The following is an 18,459-nucleotide window of genomic DNA, read 5'->3' as shown; positions in this document are numbered from 1 at the left end:
GAAAAGGGAGAAGTAATAAAGAGAATTCTAAGAGAGGGCCAACAAGGAAATGAAGATGCCATGACATTTCACTATTTTTGTTAGTTGCAAGTTTATGTAATAAATAGTTCCAGCATAATCTCTACAGGAATTAACGATGACATTTAAGGATGATTGTATCAGTGGGTGTGTTAGCTCATAAATCTCTGAATTAATGAACCATATCCACAAGTAAGCTCTGAACATTTCCTTGTTTAGATCACATGGTTTTATTTTGCTTTTCAGTAGACAATTTAACTATACAAACCAATGGGCTGTTGCTACAATACTTGCACGCTTCTAATATTATATCTTTTCATCTAGTAACATCTTTCAGGAAGATGATCCAGGGAGAAATGAAGTAATGATTTCAATAAGAACCACTTAGATCCCAGTACTAGTGGCTTGTGCCTGTAATCCTTGCTACTTGGGAGGCTGAGATCTTTGGGTGGCTATTGGAAGGCAGCCTGAGCAGAAAACTCCAATTAACCACTCAAAAAATGCAAGTGGAGCTGTGGCTCAAAGTGGTGGAGCTCTAGCCTTGAACAAAAGAGTTCAAGTATAGCACCCTGAGTTAAAGCTCCACAAGTGGAAGGAAAGAAGGAAGGAAGTGTTAGACTCAAACTCAAGACCCCGAGTGACTCCCAGAGACCACAACCAATGCAAACAGCAAAAGAGTCATTTATTTGCAAGCTAGAGCCTGGACTCACAATCATCATCAACACAGCGAGTCAGAGTTGTGAGCCCCAACCACATGTTTATCAGGGTTCTTATAGGGTTTCTAGCAAATAGGAGGGGGTTTAAGGTTCTAGAGCGTCTACATAATTGGTCAGCATTTCGCGAGCAAATTTCGGGTCCCCTGATCCTGCAGCTGCTTCTATCAGCTGACCATCCCATCCATTTTCCAGTAACTGGGATTGTGTTTCTCAACCCTTATCTAACTGGCGGTTGCTAGGTGTGTAATGGGTATAATTGCAGTTTCAATTGCGGGTTTTCCAAGAACCTTCCAAGAACTGATTTTTCCAATAACTGTTTTGTCCCTTAAGTTTAACCTGAGGTCAGTTTTACAGGAGATGATGGATTGCTTTTAGAATGGAGTTAGCTAGCGTAGTCTTTCATTCCCTCCTCTTCTAGAGCATTGGGGCCCATTCATGTTCCCTAATTGGCACAGTCTTCTATATTTACAGTATGGTATTGGGATCTCAGAACTAATAGATGGACTGTGCTGATCCTCTCTTTTACAAAGGACACCAGTCTGTTAAGTATACAAGGTTAGATTGTGAGTAACCAAATTAACAGTACCAAAAGCCCTTACGTTTTCTTCCACCAGTCCTGACTCCATATATCACAGCTAACTTAATTTTATTCCAGCTGTACTTGTAAGCTCCAATTTTAAGCCATTCCCATACCACTTGCTACATACTTAAACTTTCTGAGGTTTGTCTTCTTTACAAACAGTTTAAGACAATCCTTACTTTTTAAATCCTTTCTTATCCAGGGGATACCAATTTTTCCCAATTCCTTTCCCAAGGCTTTCTTTACTACTTTCCTCTTCTTTAGAAATCTTTGAGCTTCTTTGTGGCTACAGTTTAAAACTGCCCATTTTCAGAGTTCAAGTCCCACAACCGACAAAAAAAAAAAAAAAAAAAAAAAAGAGTCTCATGTAAAACTGTCCATTTTTCCTTTGGCTTGCGGAACCAAGTTATCTCCCAACGGCCTCAAGGCACCACTCGGGTGGAGAAGCTTGCTAGATTTTAAGGCTAAGAGCAAGGCTGGGTCCTATTCCTTTTACTACCTGAATTAACAATACATACTCAGTTGGAAGCAGGTTATTAGTATACCAGAGCCAAACTAGGCTGTGACTATAGAGTGGATTTCCAGTCACTATGCCCTGAAGTGCCTAAGGCAAGCCAGTGATATCCTTGCCCCCAATATCCACTGTGGGAGTAGAGAGGGTTACTGGATATCACCAATAGAAAGTCCCACAAGATCTTAGTTTTAGCAGCTTTCAACTGGGATGCAGTCTCAGGTGATGGAACCAGGCAGGAGTTCAGTCTACTTTTACCACAGTTAAGGTGGTCTTGGTGAGGATGTAGATTTCCTCCAGGTGACTGTCAGGCTATTGTTGAACTTTGCCCATTAGGGTATGCAGCAGCAGCAGGGTTTCTCAGTGGCTCCAAGGGACTGTCACACCTCATGCTGTGCTGCAAATTCCTACACAGACTGATTAAGGACACATTGCATAGGCTTGGCAGGCTGTGTCCCCACTAGTTTTTAAGACTATTTAGACACTAGCACAGGACAATTTACCAAAATGACAACTTTTTAAACTAGATAGTTCTTTTAAGAAGGCTGATTTTTTAGGCAGATATAGAGGGCTCAGACCTGTGCTACTATTTCCCATGCCTTTTCCTTCTGTCTATTTTGCCACATTTTTAAAAAACAAGTGACTCTGGTCCCTTGTTCTTAAAAGGGGATGATGGGTGAAGTTTTATCTTCTATAACTTCTTCAAGCTGACTCAGGGGTGTTGATCCTACCTAGCCAGGAACCTATAACCTTAGCCTATTTTACAAAGAGGTTACCTGGGTTAGATGTCATTAAGAACAATATTTTAACTTTTGACAAATGCACAGAATTTTTCTCCATCTACAGCAGTGTAGCTTGTTTAGCACTCTGGTTTGCAAAAGCATCTTTCTGGATGGCTTAGGAATGTGATCTCTAGTGACTCTAACAATGCCTAAGTTACCTGTGCAGGCCTTCAGACATGTCAATAGAAACACACTCTCGGGTTTATAAACCCTTTTTTCCTGAGCAGATGAATTTCATGTAGCTAGTGTCAGCTCAGTTACTGTCAGTTAGGACTTTTGACACAGACAGGGGTTGAGATTTAAACTATCCCCCACATTTTATAACTTTAGCTTTTTACTACTATCACAGAGGACTGGCAGGTTCCTGTCCCTTACAAGGTAGATAGTCATGAACATTAGGCATGCTTACAAACTATCTTCTCCTGACCTCTGGCTCTGACCAATATTTGAAGGCCCACACACAAAGAACTCTAGGATCTGACATTATTTCTGCCATCCAAGCAGGGGCTTACTGCCTCTGGATGCACCTCCATTTGCTTTCGTGCCACGAGTGTCTTCTCCACACTGGTATAAATGCCTCATTGGCATTTCCCTTAGTTGGTTGCTGGACTTGAACTCGGGGTCTGAATGCTGTCCCTCAGTTCTATAGAGCAAGGCTAACACTCTGCCACCGTGAGTCCTAAAGCAGCTCTGTTTGTTCTTTCAGCCTTCCACTGGCTGAGTAGAAGTGACAGTCTCACAGAGACCTTTTTCTGCCCGGGATGGCTTTTAACCAGTTTTCAGACCAATGAGTCTCATAAAAGGACACTTTACTCCATTTAAAAGCAACAGGGTGGTCAACATAGAAGTAGCTTTTAAGCATGCTCTTACCTGGAACTTATTAAGAGTGAAAGTTACATCTGACAAACTTATAAGAATCCTCAACCCTTTTTGTGGGCTTGCTAGGAACTGTTACAAAAAAAAAAAAACTATTAGAGCAAACTGAAATAGGAATTAAGCAATTATTTTGTTAATCTTAATTTTTCCTTTTTACACTTTGAGGCAAATGTTTAGAACAATTTTACTTTTAAATGTTATACACAGAAATCCATTCCTAATGTTTAAGCTTCCTATTAATCTCTGTTTTAATATTCTATACTTTAGTTTTTAGTTGCATTTTGAAAAATCCCTTGAACTCGCAAGGCTAGGTGTCACTCATTTCCTTTCGGCTGCTTGTTTTAAAACAGATACACATTAAAACTTTTCCTTAATGCAAGAATTGCAATCACCATCACTGTACCAAAAGGCTAGACTTAACACCTTTATGCCTTAAAAAACATATAAAATTGCAAAATATCATTGAGAGCAAAACACATTATGCAGAAAAAAATTTTTTAACCCTCTTTTTAAGGCCTTCTTAATTTTAATTTTAACACATCCAAAAGGCAGTTTTAGCAATGCTAATCAGATCATCACATCACTTATGGTTACCATCATGTTTCCAGTGTCTAACTGCAGGGAAAAGGGACAGAATAAAGATGGGCCACTCGGCCCCTCCTGTTGAATGGGCATGCACCCAGTCTGACTCTTTAGGGTTAGATGAACTGCATTTGTGCCAGCTTGCCCTCTTTCACCATGCGTGGACTCCTCCCAGGGCCTGTTCCATCATCTGTGGACTTACCCCAGGGCCTGTCCCACCATGCATGACCAGATGAACTGCACTTCTGCCAGTTCACCCCTCACCCCTAAAGATAGGTCTTCTGTTGGCTTCTAAGTTTTTCCCCTTTTTTCCCTCTTGGTGATTGAATGAAATAGTTTTAGACATATAGAACAGGTAACATCTTTGACAGTGTTAACTAACCTTTACATTTAAATTTCTAATATTTATCCCCAAATTTTAGGCAAGGGAACTAAATCCCAAACAGCCAATGCATTTTTGTTCAGCCAGATAACTTTCTTACAGTGTAAACGGCCTTATGCATTTTATAATACCAGATTTTCTAATTTTTAAGTTAAAGAATCCTTAAAAAAAAAAAAACATTTAAAGCAATGTAAAAATTTTTTTAAAAATTGGTAATGTCCAAATCTCATAACCTTTTGAATTTTAAACTTAAACTCATCCAATTGTTACAGCATGCTGACAATTTTTACACTGAACATGTTCACAAACACATACAAAACACACTCACACAGTTTCTTAAAGCACACAAAAATCAAAATCAGTTGTATGTACATTTTTTAAAGTTTTCAAACAAAAATTTAAGACAATTTTTCCCAGGGCTTGCTTGTTTAGCAAGGCATTTCACCAATCGGTCTTTTGAATCCCTTCTGTTGGAGGAAGGCTGGGGGGAGGGGGGGGCACCTGAAACTAAACTGACCTGATTTTTTATCCAATTTTAGATAAGAGTACTTTACAAATTGTTACATTGTCAGGACTAGCTGAAAAGTCAAAAACAGGCACACAGCCTTCTACACCCTCCCCTCTGGCAGCCTCCACAAGTAGAAAATGCAGCCTGAGGCTTGAAGGGAACCAAAGTAGTCTAGCAACCTTCCACAACTCACAGGGATGGGGGCATAGCAGGTCTGTGACCGAGCCCAGAGGGAGGGTGGAACTTTTATTCCCCCAGAGATGTTCAAATAAATAACAAAAAGAAAAATAAACACAAAAACCAAGGATCCACACTTAAAACTGGTACCAAATCTAAAACAGAACTAGACAAGACAACAACCAAAGGCTGAGTTGGATACTAATGGGCCCCCAGTTTATCCCTATCAGAACTCTGTGCCATTCTCACTCAGTAAGCTGAATCCAGAGTCTGTTGAGTGAGCCTGCCACTCTCACCCAGAACTTCCCTACATCAGAAAACATAAAACAGAGAACAATCAGGTCTCAGTGAATGGGGTAACATCTCACCAACATTTGTTGACCCAGGGGCCTCCAAGGTGGAAGAGAAGTCCCAGTCATTTGGGGCAAGGGAAATAAGTCCCTAGCAGCCATCCCCTCAGACTGGCTGATTCTCCCCCATACTCAGACACCCCTGAGCCAAGGCTTAAGGCTAAGATAAACCCCAAATGACAAACAGAACACTCAATACAAAGACACAACTTAAGACAAAGATAAAGGCTGCGCATTGTAAATTGCCAACCAGAAAGTGCCAGCTGCACTAAACAGCAATTTACCCAGATGGGGACTGGGGACATCTCCCACAGACCCCATTGGCAGCCTTATAGCACGTCCACCAAGACTAATTGCCAACCAGAATACAGACCCCGCGGGAGACCGAAATTACAGATACAGAACCTGCAGGCAACCAAAAATACAGAATGGCAATGCCTCAACTTACCAGCCGGGTTTTTCACGACTCCGTGATCTGGTGTCTGGGTGGGCTTATGGAGGGGATCCCGGATGAGCCCCCAGATGTTAGACTCAAACTCAAGAATCCCGAGCGACCCCCAGAGACCACGACCAATGCAAACAGCAAAAGAGTTGTTTATTTGCAAGCTCGAGCCTGGACTCTCAATCATCACCAGCACAGCGAGTCAGATTTGTGAGCCCCGACCACATGTTCAGCAGGGTTCTTATAGGGTTTGCAGCAAATAGGAGGGGGTTAAGGTTCTAGAGCATCTACATAATTGGTCAGCATTTCGCAGGCAAATTTCGGGTCCCCTGACCCTGCAGATGCTTCTACCAGCTGACCATTCCGTCCATTTTCCAGTAATTGGGGTTGTGTTTCTCAACCCTTATCTAACTGGCGGTTGCTAGGGGTATAATGAGTATAATTGCAGGTTCAATTGGGGGCTTTCTGAGAACCTTCCAAGAACTGATTTTTCCAATAATTGTTTTGTCCCTTAAGTTTAACCTGAGGTCAGTTTTACAGGAGATGATGGATTGTTTTTAGAATGGAGTTAGCTTAGTCCTTCAGAAGGAAGGGAAACAAAAAGAAAAGAAAAGAAAAGAAAAGATGAAACGAAAAGAAAAGAACATACATACATTTAAGGGAACTTAGTTGGAGACTACATTTCTAGAATGGCTTTTTTTTTTTTTTGGTGGGTTATGGGGCTTGAACTAACTCTAGGCCTGGGTGCTGTCCCTCAGCTCTTCAACTCAAGGCAAGCACTCTACCTCTTGAGCCACACTTCCCGTTTTGTGAGTAGTTTATTGGAGATAAGAGTCTCACGGACTTTCCTGCCAGGGCTGACTTTGAACTCTAGAATGTTTTGACAATATGATTTTTACAGTTGTCCATTTCAATTTGATTCAATTTAAAATGACTTACAGTAAAGAGTTTCTGTCCACAAAATAATCAAATATGTGTAACTAAATTTGGAAAGACTTATATGTAACTCTAAGATTTTGAAGCACATCAGCCAAAGAAAATGCCATTATTCAGCCTTGTTTCTATCTTGAAACAAAATAGAAATTCTTTTAACTAATAAAAAATCAATGATAATAGGCTAGAAATATGGTTCAAGTGGTAAACCCCTTGCTAGGCAAGTGCAAAGCCATGAATTCAAATCCTATTCCAATGATTCACATTCTCTTGACTCTTCTACTGATGACTATTGTTTATAAAAGAATCTACTTTCAAAATACTTTTCAAGCTGAATACTCTTGATCATCTTTTTCAAAAGTACTATATGTGGCATATGTTTGAAGACAGATGGAGGACTGGGGTATGGCTCAGTGGAGAACATTTGTCTAGCATGCATAAGGCTCTGGGTTTGATCTTCAGCATTGCTGAAAAAAAATGGTTTGGGGGAGGGAAAAAAAAGCTTAAAAAATATATAAGCTCTGAAGCTGAATGTCCTCAGTTTCCATACCAAAGTTTTCCTTTTCTGAAAGGATAAGTTCTCCATTCCTCAATCTCCTAAAGAATGGCCTTCTCCCAAAGTCTTTCTGAATCATTTCACCAGAAATTATTCCCCGATTTTAGTACTGAGCATATAATTCTCCTACAGAACTGCTCTTGCTCTATCTTGTTGTTTTTTTTTTTTACATTTCTAATCTACACAAATAATCTTTAAGTTCTTTGTTAGTAATGTTATATTTACTCATTTCTGTACTTGCTCGAGTAGAGCACTGGACCTAGCACCTAGAAAATTCATATTTTTTCATATAAATTAAAAGAAACAAGGAAAAGCACTAAACAATAATTCTGATATATTGTACAAAGGAGTTGCCATCCAAAAAAGCAGTTTATAAATACAATGCATGTTTATCAGTGTCACCCCTTTCAATGTTCTCTCCTATCCCTCTCAACACACCATCTTCCCTCACTTTTCACAGGTTGGGAGGATATATTTATGACTGCATTCTCCCCCCCATCCTCTCTTCATTCATCTACTCCCATCCCATTGATCCCATCTCACCCCTTTCAAATACAGGTTTCCTGGTTGAACTGTGAATTAGATTTCTAAGGAAATACACAGTTTTTGTTCTCCCCATACTAAATAAATATTTATTGTGAGTCCAATATGTACCAGCACTTGTATGTACTTTCACCATGTTAATGTATTTAATCTGCCCAAAATTCCTTCGTTATTATTTCCTCATTTTAAGGTTAAAGAAACTAAGGCTGAGAACAAGTGAATTAAGAAAAATATACCTTCCCTCCAAGGAAGGTCACAAACTTGTAAGAAGATCTACTATGCATATCAATAATAACAAAAGCAAGACTGGATGCAGTAGCTCACACCCATACACATAGCTACAAACAGGAGGCTGCCGTCCAAGCTTAGCTGGGATGAAATTGTAAGACCCTCTCTGAAAAATAGCTAAGTAAAAAGGACTGGGGGTGTAGCTCAAGCAGTAGTTTACCTAGCAGCACAATTCTCTGAGTTCAAAACCCCCAGTACTGGTTAACAAAAATAGTAAATTATAAGAGCAATGCGGATGTTAGGTAAACATGGTGGCACAAATAAGTTCAAAGGAAAAAAAGACATTACTTTTAATGTGGATGACTTAGATTTTTACAAGAGATAATGAAAGAGCATTCCAAAAAGCCTATAGTTTCATTCTGGCAGACAGTTCTACCTCTAGTTTTTGGCATGCTCAGGGACTTGCAGTAAAACACTGACACATCATATTTAAAAAATAAAACAATGAGGGCTGGGAAGGTGGCTCAGTGGTAGAGCACTTACCTTGCATGCATGAGGCCCTGGGTTTGATTGCTCAGCACCACATAAGCAAAAAACAACAAAAAACAAAGAAATGTTGAAAAAATAAAACAATGAAAACTGAAATTTTAGCTATCAAAATCTATAATAAGTTTGTATCAATAATATATAATGCTCAGTAATAACATATTAAGAGCTTATCTGGTGTCAGTAGTCTTGTATGAAAATTTTGTAGATCCTATTCATAGAGTATCTCATTTAGAGCTTCTATTAGTACAAATTATTCTAATAGCTCAGAAAGACAGGCCTAAAGAATGAGCCACACAACTCTTACCAAAAAAGAATTACTGAGCATTAAATGACCAAAGCAAGAAAGAATAGAATTTATATTTTTCTAACTTTAGAGCCAGCTCACAATACCGTTGTACAACAAGTTCAAGCTAAGGTCCATTTGTGTTCAATCCAAAAAATACAAAAGTAAAAGGAAGAAAGAAATCTTAACTGAAACATATTAAGTTCCCAAGTTATGCAAGAACTTAAAACATTCAATGCAAGGATTTAAAACATTCAATGGTATTTGAGAACTGAAATAAACAAGCACTTATCACAGAAGGTAAAAATTTTCCCACTGACCCACAGATGTTTTGAACCATTGTCTTTATAGCACTCCCATCTAAAGAAAGAATATAAACCCTTAATCATTACCACTCCCTCTACAGTCCCTTTCAGGTTTTTATTTTTCCAAGACGTTTTCTTCTTCCCTTTCCTGGTGCTTTTTTTCTTCATTCTCACCTCTTACTGAATTGCTTTTCAGTAAGGAGATCCTGAGGTTAACTTTGGTGGGGACAATGACAGCCACGCTACTTTGAGCTTGACTATCCACACAAAGAATGCTAAGGATGTTTAGCATAATCCCCACTGCTATTTCACAGCTACATCATTAGAATGAATAAGATAAGGGAGTTCACTAAGAAAGCTTAGTGTATTTTACTATATCAAATTTATGCAAATATTTTGGTCTTGATTCAAATTCCTAAACTAATAGGCAGACATATAAATACCCTCCTTGCATTTCTGTATAATTGTAGCCTGGGCAGAAATGATGTTCAGTCTGAGTGGCATTCTATGTCTAGCTCTGCATCTCTTGCCAGAGGTGAAAAGCTCAATGGTAAAGTTACATGACAAGGGATATGAAGGCATTGTCATTGCAATTAACCCCAATGTAACAGAAGATGAAAAACTAATTCAGAACATCCAGGTAAGAGAAAATTTTTATTACTCCTATATTTTTATTTTGATAACTATTTCCATCTCAGCACATACAAATACTCAAACTGTTATAACTTCCCAAAGTCATCATTTATGTAAAACTGGTCTAAACTGCTAGGATTCAATCTGCTTAGTTTTATGATTTAATTATGCATTAATCATTCCTTTATTGAATAATTAAAAGGCCAAATTTGTAACACTTTTTCCAACTAGTTAAGCTAATAGAAAGAAAGCTACTCTCAGAAAGTTTAAATAATAATCCACATTTACACCCCAGACTTCATATTTTTCTACAGAAAACTTAAATTTTTTTATCTATTTCATCTGAAAGAAAACCTTACATATTTTAAAGTTCATTTCTCTTCCTAATGTCATTTATATTAGTCAGTACAATAAAAAATTTATAATATTTAATACTATTTTTGATCTTCTCAGTGGTGAATTTTATCCTCTCAGCAATGAATTTTATCCTCATCATAGAAATGAAAGAAGTTAAATTGTGCAGTCATAGAGTAAGTGGCAAACTGGGGCCTGAAGCCAATTAGACATACATACATACATACATACATACATACATACATACATACATACATACATATACATATATTTTATGACTACTTGATAAAATTATGTATTTCCATAAACACATCCTGTATAATGAGATGTCTGGAAACCTACCAAATGTTTTTTTTAATAAACACAAAACATAACTAAACCTGAACCAGGAGCCAGTGGCTCACAGCTGTTGTCCTTAGCTACGCAAGAAGCTGAGATCTAGCCTGAGCAGAAAAGTCTTCAACACTCCAACTCCAAAATAACCAACAAAAAGACAGGCTAGAAACATGGCTTATGTGGTAGAGTAATAGCCAAAAAAGGCAAGTGAGTGTGAGGCTCTGAGTTCAGTTAACTCCCAATTTATTTAAGTAGCCCAATAAGAACTTTAATTTGGATAAGTAAGCAATTTTCCCACAAGCTCCCAATCTTACTCATATTTGGATCTTACCCACATTTCGATCTTCCCCAACATCTTTATTTCCATCTCCAACCAATAATTCTGAGTGCAAATTTGTGTAAGTAAAAAGGATTTGGCTTTCGGACATATGAAAATAAGCTTACAGATTGGAGAGATGCAGCAGTATTCAAACTATTTTGCAGTGAATCTTTGAAAAATATTTGGAGAAAATAAGCTTCAATTTGCCTTTTCTAGTTTGTATACTTTCATTCTATATTCATTGTAAAGTTGTTACCACAAAGTATTTTTAATTTTATCAGAAAATGGTAACGGAAGCTTCAACCTACCTGTTTCATGCCACCAAGCAAAGAGTTTATTTCAGGAAAGTAAGCATTTTAATTCCAATGACCTGGAAGTCAAAATCTGAGTATTTACTGCCCAAACAAGAATCATATGAGCAGGTAGGTATGTTATCTAAGTATTCCCTAAGCTTTCCTTAAATTAATAGATATTATTTTTGCTAATTGCTACTCACTCATTTAGGAATTAAATTAGTAATCTATCTTTTCTAAATGTAGATGAAAAAGTTCTTGCTTTTACAATCCTTTGTTTCTGTTTTAGAATTTGTTTTTGCTTCTTGGTTCTTTTGCTTTTGTTTTGTTTTGTTTTGGTTTGGTTTTTGAGGGTTGTTTTTGTTGTTGTTGTTCTCTTGCCTTAATTTAGGCAGATGTTATAGTTGCTGATCCTTATCTGAAATATGGAGATGATCCCTATACACTACAATATGGACAATGTGGAGAGAAAGGACAATATATACATTTTACTCCAAATTTCCTGTTGACTGACAACTTAGCTGTCTATGGGCCCCGAGGTAGGAATAGCTATTTTATATTCCTATTTCCAATAGCACATTAAATATATAATATGTAAATATATAAAATATAAAACACTGTGATTAACTGTATTTTTAAGGATTTTAATTAAAAACAAATATTATGTAATGCCTTTAAAAGTATGCTAGTTGGGGAAACAACGAGGAGGCAACAATGCTTGATAAGAAATGTACTCGTTATCTTGCCCATGTAATTGTAACTCCTCTGTACAGTATTCTTACAATAAAAAAAGAATATTTACATTAAAAACAAAAAAGTATGCTAGTTACGTTCACCTATTTACTTGTGTGCATGGGTTTAATAATGTGAGTCAATTAATAATGTGAGTCATAGGCAACTAAATAATTTCAACTCTTTTGACCTAGTGAAAAATGTCAATTTCTAGAATTTCTTGACTCAGTAAGACTGGGAGATGGGTAGAAGATTTTAAAACCAAAAGAAATTGCATTAAAATATTAAGCAGGCACCAGTGGCTCACGCCTGTAATCCTAGCTACTCAGGATGCTGAGATCTGAGGATTGCGGTTCAAAGCCAGCCCGGGCAGGAAACTCCGTGAAACTCTTATCTCCAATAAACCACCAGAAAACCAGAAGTGGCGCTGTAGCTCAAGTGGTAGGGAGCTAGCCTGGAGCTGAAGAGCTGAGGGACAGCGCTAAGGCCCAGAGTTCAAGGTCCACGACCGACAAAAAAAAAAAAAAATTATAGTTACAAGTTTATAAATGACTTATTCTCTTGTAGGCAGAGTATTTGTACATGAGTGGGCCCATCTCCGGTGGGGAGTATTTGATGAGTATAATGTGAACCGGCCATTCTACATTTCCAGAAAGAATACTATTGAAGCAACAAGGTATTACTGTATTCAAAACAAATCTTTTCACTTACTGTTCTTCAAATTTCTATATATGCAAACAAAGACTATTTAAAGTGGTTGGATCTTCTTACAGTTAATTGACATATGCAATCTGTGCCATTGGTGTTTACCAATTAATTCCAGGGTTCCACCTTGGAATGAAGACCAATCAGGAACTGGGAATCATTTCAATATTCACACATATAAATTCTACTAACATATTATTAGAAGAAGAGAAAGGAAAAAAAAACTAAGCCCTAAGATATCAGATAGAGTCAAAACTACCCACTCTTTTGTTCAATGCAATCCATTACATTTTCACTGAACTTGCTTCCCTTAAATCATTGAAACTGTTCGAGTTTTTGGTAAATATATTTTACCTTTCAGTGAAAGAAAAAAAAGCATTTCTCATTCAGGTAAGTTGAAGTTTTAAGAAATACGATTCCAGTTTGGGGAGTGGATACAGACCATCTGTTCATAAACATTAAACAGAGATGTTTAAGCCACTACATAAAAACAATATCAACCACATAGAACATTAAAATGTACTGAAGAACAGAAATCAATACAGCAAGGAAATAAGAGAAAAATGTATTAGATGGAAGAAGGCTCTTCGTACTGTCTGCCTGGTCTCTAGAACTGCAAGACTTTCATACAGACTGAGCTCTTAGCATGAGACACTCAATTTCCCACTCATCCCATGAAATTCCTCCCTTGCCTATATAATGCCTGGTTAGCCTTTAATTTTTTGTCTCTAAATGTCTTTCCTCTCCTTCCACTTAAGGTTAGATGCTCTTGAAACAGCTCCCACGGTAACGTGTGAGGGTTCCCTCATGCTTACATCACTGAGCAGTAATTGTCCATGTAATTTAGACTGTGCTTTTTTGTAGCAATGTTTTTATTATTAATTACATATTATTTGAAAGACCTTGATTAAAATATGTCAGAGGAAGGCGTAAGACTTGGTATTATTGGATAACAACACTATCACAAGAACTAAAACCAGGACTGTGCTTTTATAAATCATTAGGCCTGTCATAAAAGCAAATCTAAACCAGCTTTCAAACAATAAATATTTAACAATTATTTTCCTCATAATTAGTCATAAAAATAGGTAAATTAGTGAAAGTAAGTATCTAGAACAACATTCATGGAGCTCCTATTGTTTGTGTGTCAGGCACTTTTCATTTTCTTTTTTTTTTTTTTTTGCCAGTCCTGGGCTTGAACTGAAGGCCTGGGCATTGTCTCTGAGCCTCTCTGTGCTCAAGGCTAGCACTCTACCACCAAAGCCACAGTGCCACTCCAGGGTTTTTCCTGAGTAGTTTATTGGAGATAAGAGTCTCATGGACTTTCCTGCTTTCAAACCCCGATCCTCAGATCTCAGCCTCCTGAGTAGCTAGGATTAGTGGCATGAGCCCAGCCTCTGGCTGCATTAGGAACTTTAAATCAGTTAAGTATCTTCATGTGTAAGTTCAACTTTAAGTCTAACTCCAGAACTCTCTTGGCCAATATTACTCACCATCTTTTTTAATCCATAAAATACAAGCAAATTTGTTAAAATAGACTAGTGTCATGAAGTTTAACAGAATGGGAAGGAGGAAATTCTGCTTATAAACAGAAACTTTTTAGAATTCTTTAACTCATACTATACCTCCCCTCCTTTCCTTTCCAAAGGTTTGACAGTTACCTTTATCATGAAGACCACATGACTAGAATGGACAAGCATGCATACCTTAGTTATATTTCTTCCTTCAGTCTAGCTTAGCGGTACATATAATTTTATATACCAAAAATGGAAATTTAAGAACACTTTAATCATAATACTGACTCTCATTTAGTAGACACTATATGGAAAATGAATCATGCAACTTGTGGGCAGGGAATGGAAATGGAAACTAGGGAAAAGCAAAGGAAAGAGTGACATTGTCCCAAAAGAAATGAACTCATTGCCTTACCTTATGAAACCATATCCCCTCTGTATGACACCTTAATAAGGACAATACAATTATATTTTTAAAATATTGATTCTCTCCTGCCCACTAAGAAACAATTTTTCTGTAACTCTCTTTAAAATATGTCACAAAGAGTGCATTTATTGGGGCTGGGAAGATGGCTCAGTGGTAGAGCGCTTGCCTTGCATGCCTGAGGCCCTGAGTTCAATTCCTCAGCACCACATAAGCAAAAAGAAAAAAGCTGGAAGTGGCGCTGTGGCTCAAGTGGTAGAGCACTAGCCTTGAGCTGAAGAGCTGAGGGACAGCGCCCAGGCCCAGAGTTCAGGCCCTACAACCGGACCCTCCCCCCCCAAAAAAAAGAGTGCATTTATTGATCACAGTGATAAGCAATGAATATTAGTGGATAGGAATCAAAAAGACTGCTCTTATTGAAATAAAAACCAAATAGGTGTAAACATTATGATATATGAGCTATAGCAGTTGCCACTGAAATAAAGATTTTAGGATGCTGGTCTTTATTCTTCATTCACTTAGTCTTCATTTCTAAATGCAATCTAACTCTTTCATCACAGATGTTCCACTGCTATTACTGGCAGGAATGTGGTTTTCAATGATTGCCAGGGAGGAAGCTGTGTAACAAGGCCTTGTCGGCGTGACTCACAGACAGGGTTGTATGAGGCAAAATGTACATTTATTCCAGACAAATCCCAGACTACAAAGGACTCCATAATGTTCATGCAAAATCTTGATTCTGTAAGTACCTTCTCTTTCCTGTCTTACAAAGAAAAGTTTAGGAAAAAATGAATTAGAAAATAGATTTTCTATTATGATATGTGTACCAGTAGAGAAGAAGGAAATTTACTCATACCATTAACTAGATCCCATTCTCTCCAGCCCCTGTCAGGATATGCCTGGGAATTGTGTCATCCTTTCTTACTTTTCTTCAATGGTGACAGTGTATCCTTCTCAGTGAAGTGACATAATGAATTCTTAGAAAATCCTTCTCCATTGACTCCTATTGGATTTGGTGTCTAGTCTAACTACCTCCATGCCTTCTTCCAGGTTTTAGACACTGTTTTTCTAGAGCAATCTATAATGGAGCTTTAGAAAGCTGGCATTCTAGATTTTCTATTATTTCTATGTATTCTCATTACAGTGCATCAAGCTACTATAAAATGATATAAAAAATACATATGCTTGTCCACATGTTTGAGGACTGGGAAGGTGGCTCAGTGGTAGAGTGCTTGCCTTGTATGCATGAGGCCCTGGGTTTGATTCCACAGCACCACATAAGCAGAAAAAGCCGGAAGTAGTGCTGAGAGTAGTAGTGGTAGAGAGCTAGCCTTGAGCTGAATAGCTGAGGGACAGTGCCCAGGCCCAGAATTTGGGCCCCATGACCGACAAAAAAAAAAAAACCAAAAACCAAAAAACAAAAAAACCTAATGTTTGACCTGAAGCATTCTATTTAAATATACAAAGTTCAAAATATAACAACAGGTGTGTTAAGAGATATATAGTTGGTAGTGAAACATAACTTGTCATTTTTAGGTTGCATCACTGTGGGATAACAATTACATCTGATTTAATTCTTTATCAGAATTAAAATATCTATTTCACATTGTTCTTGCTTTACATAGCAGCTCAGCACACATTTGGTTGGAAAAGATAATGCTTCCAAATTATTGAAATGTCTAATGTTCTGATTATTTTGCAGGTGACTGAATTTTGTACCAAAAAAACACACAATGCAGAAGCTCCAAACCTACATAACAAAATGTGCAATCACAGAAGCATTTGGGATGTAGTCCAAGAGTCTGAGGATTTTCAGAATGCATCTCCCATCACAGGAATGAAAATGCCACCTCACCCTGCATTTTCATTGCTCAAGTCCAAACAACGAGTGGTCTGCTTGGTACTGGATAAATCTGGAAGCATGAGTGCAGTAAGTCAGTCTTTTGCTAACATTCTTAAATTATTAAGGCTAGTCCTAAGAGGCTAACTAACACATAATTTATGCTCTAATAAATTTTAGCACAGTAATTTTATGTAGAAGAGCCAGGCGTCCATGGCTCGTGCCTGTAATCCGAGCTACTCAGGAGGCTGAGATCTGAGGATCACGGTTCAAAGCCAGCCCGGGCAGGAAAGTCCAAGAGACTCTTATCTCCAGTAAGCCACTAGAAAACCGAAAGTGGCCCTGTGGCTCAAGCAGTAGAGTGCTCGCCTTGAGCTAAAGAGCACAGGGACAGCACCCAGGCCCAGAGTTCAAGCTCCACGACCAGAAAAAAAAAAAAGTGCTAGAAGATAACCTGCTAAATATATATAACATTAAATACATAATATAAAGTGACTGTTATATTAAGGCTATACAATTATGGATGATTTTTACTTTTTAATCTTTTACTAACTAGAAGAATTAGAACAAAGAGAAAAAATAAAAACGAATTTCACTATCCAACCTGATATTCTAGTTTATTTTTGCCAATGTATTTATTTTTCTTTTTCCAAAGTGTGATTATAGTTGGGCTCTGGTGGCTCACAGCTTTAATCCTAGCTACTCAGGAGGATGAAATTTGAGGACAGTGGTGTGAAGCCAGCCTAGGTATGACAGTCCCTGAGACTCTTGTCTCCAATTAACCACCAAAAAAAGCCCAGAAATGGAACTATGGTCCAAGTGGTAGAATGCTAGGCTGGAGGGAAATGAAAAAATTCTCAGGGACAGTGCCCAGGCCCTGAGTTCAAGTCCCAGGACCAATCCCCCAAATAATAATAAAATAAGTAAATCAATGTGATTATCTTTTATATATGTAAAAATCATTCTATGACATAGTATTTAAAGGCTTTTTATAGATGCATACTACAATTTAGTCAAATGATCTCATTGGACCTTTTAAAAGTTTTCAACTTAACTACAATTAAAATCTACATCTAAAATTATTTCCTTAGGTAATATTTTTGAATATACAGCTGTCATGTACCAAGCATATCGATTTTTAAGACTTTCAAATATGATGGCTTTTAAAACATTCTCATTTGTTTATTTTGTTAGTATTAGGTTTGAAATCAGGATCTCGTGGTCTCTTAGCTTATTTTTATTTTGGCTAGCACTCTTTTGCTTGAGGCTTGTCTTCTGCCTGGCTTTTGCTTTATTTTGAAGATGGAGTGTCTTGGGCTTTCTGCCATGCTGGACTTGAACTGCAGTCTTCTAGATCTCAGTTTCCTGAATAGTTAGTGTTCAGGAGCCACCAGTGGCTGATTAGAATTTTTAATTTTTTAATAAAATGGAGCTACATTTTAAAATATATCAACTTATTATTGTTGTGATGTATCGCCAATGACTATCTTTCATTAATCTGTCAAGATCTGAAGTGACTTGGGAATTATTTACACCTTTTTTTTTTTTTTTTACAGGAAGACCGTCTTATTCGGTTGAATCAAGCAGCAGAACTATACTTAATTCAAGTCATTGAAAGAGGATCTCTGGTTGGGATGGTTGTCTTTGACCATACTGCTGAAATTAAAAATAATCTAACAAGAATAGGTGATGGCAACGCTTACCAAAACATCACTGGAAACCTGCCACAAGATGCTGATGGTGGAACTTCAATTTGCAATGGACTCAAAGCAGGATTCCAGGTTAAAAAAAAATTAAATATTTGCCATTTACTATTGTTTTTCATTTTCTCATTGTACTTTTGAAAAAAGTCATGAATTCATAAGTTTCTCTTTAGTAATATTCTGATCTGATCAAGACAAGTCATTAATAATAGATTATTTCAATCCACAGTCAAAGTCATAAATAGATGTTAAATATTTACATACTAAAACCACCTCAATGTATAA

At 37.4% G+C, this 18,459-nt stretch overlaps 1 protein-coding gene across 2 annotated transcripts in view; it reads left to right on the top strand.

The window, feature by feature from the left end:
- The window catches only part of LOC138816546 (calcium-activated chloride channel regulator 1-like), a 43,310-nt gene that overhangs the window by 12,841 nt on the left and 12,010 nt on the right, over positions 1 to 18,459 (top strand). The window contains exons 1-7 of one of the 2 annotated variants that reach the window (XM_070006355.1): positions 9,803 to 9,961; positions 11,245 to 11,385; positions 11,648 to 11,795; positions 12,556 to 12,664; positions 15,192 to 15,372; positions 16,334 to 16,561; positions 18,028 to 18,252. In XM_070006355.1, the coding sequence (XP_069862456.1) occupies positions 9,803 to 9,961; positions 11,245 to 11,385; positions 11,648 to 11,795; positions 12,556 to 12,664; positions 15,192 to 15,372; positions 16,334 to 16,561; positions 18,028 to 18,252 (1,191 nt within the window). Of the gene's footprint in view, positions 1 to 9,802; positions 9,962 to 11,244; positions 11,386 to 11,647; positions 11,796 to 12,555; positions 12,665 to 15,191; positions 15,373 to 16,333; positions 16,562 to 18,027; positions 18,253 to 18,459 lie in introns of those variants that run through there. The other variant, XM_070006356.1, reaches the window with a different exon arrangement.

The sequence above is a fragment of the Dipodomys merriami genome, unplaced genomic scaffold (genome assembly GCF_024711535.1).
Source record: "Dipodomys merriami isolate MVZ:Mamm:240054 unplaced genomic scaffold, mDipMer1.0.p SCAF_7, whole genome shotgun sequence".
Taxonomy (NCBI): domain Eukaryota; kingdom Metazoa; phylum Chordata; class Mammalia; order Rodentia; family Heteromyidae; genus Dipodomys; species Dipodomys merriami.
The sequence above is the reverse complement of the archived record's forward strand: the minus strand, read 5'-3'. Positions and strand labels throughout refer to the sequence as shown.